This window comes from Laccaria bicolor, genomic scaffold (assembly GCF_000143565.1).
Source record: "Laccaria bicolor S238N-H82 LACBIscaffold_77 genomic scaffold, whole genome shotgun sequence".
NCBI lineage: Eukaryota > Fungi > Basidiomycota > Agaricomycetes > Agaricales > Hydnangiaceae > Laccaria > Laccaria bicolor.
Window position 1 is genome coordinate 111,721 of NW_001889948.1, and position 1,347 is coordinate 113,067.

Here is a 1,347-nt window from a genome sequence, read left to right on the forward strand (position 1 = left end):
GTCAACAAACGATGATTCCCGATTCCGAGAGATTATGTGCGTATTGCGTGGAATCGAGGTTGTATCCCAAGTCCAACNCTTTTTGTATCTCAACTACCTTTCACGTCATTCAGGCCCACAACTCAGCCGCGCGCTGCGCCCACCCATCATCGAACACGTTGATTCTAGTAGTGGAGGAAGAACTTTGCGTAGCGATCACGCGGAAATGACGAGGCAGAGTTTGTGTTGATCAAGGCGTACATGGAAGTTTGGATGAGGCAATTGAGGTGGAAGACGCGGGATTCGAAATGGAATGGGGGATTGAGGCGGAAGGAAAACCAGAGGAAAAAGTTGGAGGATTACTTTGCTGAGGAAGGGCCGAGTGCCAGTCATAATATGGGAATCAAATTGAAACACCCCTGTCGAGATTTCAGTGAGGTTTCAACCGCCCCTGCTTCGACATCATGCAGGAGGTTGTCTGCACGCAGGGATGCTGGTGAGGTTGGCCATGTGAACTCGGATGGTGGGATTAGGATCTGAAGCTGGAGGGTCGAGGGAGTGGGAAGGAGGGTCGAAGCCTCGCGATTATGGCGGGGGTGTGCCGCATGGTGCTTCAACGAGTTCTGGTTTACACCGACGTAGTGGTTGTGTACGAACACTTTTGGGTGTTTCCAGAGTGGTGGCCGGTGAAGAGGCCTTTGATCATCACGCACTTCAGAGGGTGGCAGTTTTACATTGTGAGAAGGAAGTTCAAAATTCGAGAGACGTACCTTTGTCACAAAGTTTTCTGCAGTGTTTGTGGTGCAACTCAAGGCCACGTTAGACGAGGAGTGGATGATAAGGAGGAATCAGTCGTAATGTTTGCCGTATGTTTGTTGATTGAGTTGTCTACATTCACCTGTTCACTACCGCCATAGGTCCAAACGTTGCCTTCTTCGCCGTGAACGTGGAATTTCAGCAAGACGACGGTATTGCGCATGCTCGCCGATGAAGGCGTTGATCATGCATCATGAGTCAGCAATGTTTCACCTGGTACATCCCACTGAGAGGGAAATTTCGTTTTATTCATTCCATCCCAGTACGCTTTTCAACGATATTCTCTCAGTAGGTGGCCACTCATGTTAAACTTCAACAGCTTAGGTTCAATCGGAGAGGTCTGGGAGAGGTTGCGATGTTTGACGAAGCTCGGTTTTGGCTCGTTAGAAACCCAAGCGACGCCGTGATCATTGACTACGCAAATCTTGAGCTACACTCAAATTGACTACCTATTCCCGTGAGGCCTTCTTCGGGTTTCCTCCAACCAACTCATTAGATTGATTTTTATGACGAACATTCGCAAGTACTAACTGTACGTTTTGCAGAATCCCT

General features: G+C 48.8%; 2 protein-coding genes across 2 annotated transcripts; both read left to right on the forward strand.

Annotated features, from left to right (window-relative positions):
- Positions 1–240: 240 nt before the first annotated feature.
- Positions 241–519, forward strand: LACBIDRAFT_316708 (uncharacterized protein; the record flags this gene model as incomplete). The annotated part of the gene is made up of 1 exon (XM_001889991.1): positions 241–519. The coding sequence occupies one exon, from the start codon at positions 241–243 to the stop codon at positions 517–519; it is 279 nt and encodes a 92-aa protein (XP_001890026.1).
- A 348-nt stretch (positions 520–867) lies between these two features.
- Positions 868–1,259, forward strand: LACBIDRAFT_316709 (uncharacterized protein). Its single transcript, XM_001889992.1, has 2 exons — positions 868–1,011; positions 1,115–1,259. Exons 1-2 carry the CDS (start codon positions 967–969, stop codon positions 1,238–1,240), a joined length of 171 nt encoding a protein of 56 aa, XP_001890027.1. The 5' UTR covers positions 868–966; the 3' UTR covers positions 1,241–1,259.
- The last annotated feature ends 88 nt before the right edge of the window (positions 1,260–1,347 follow it).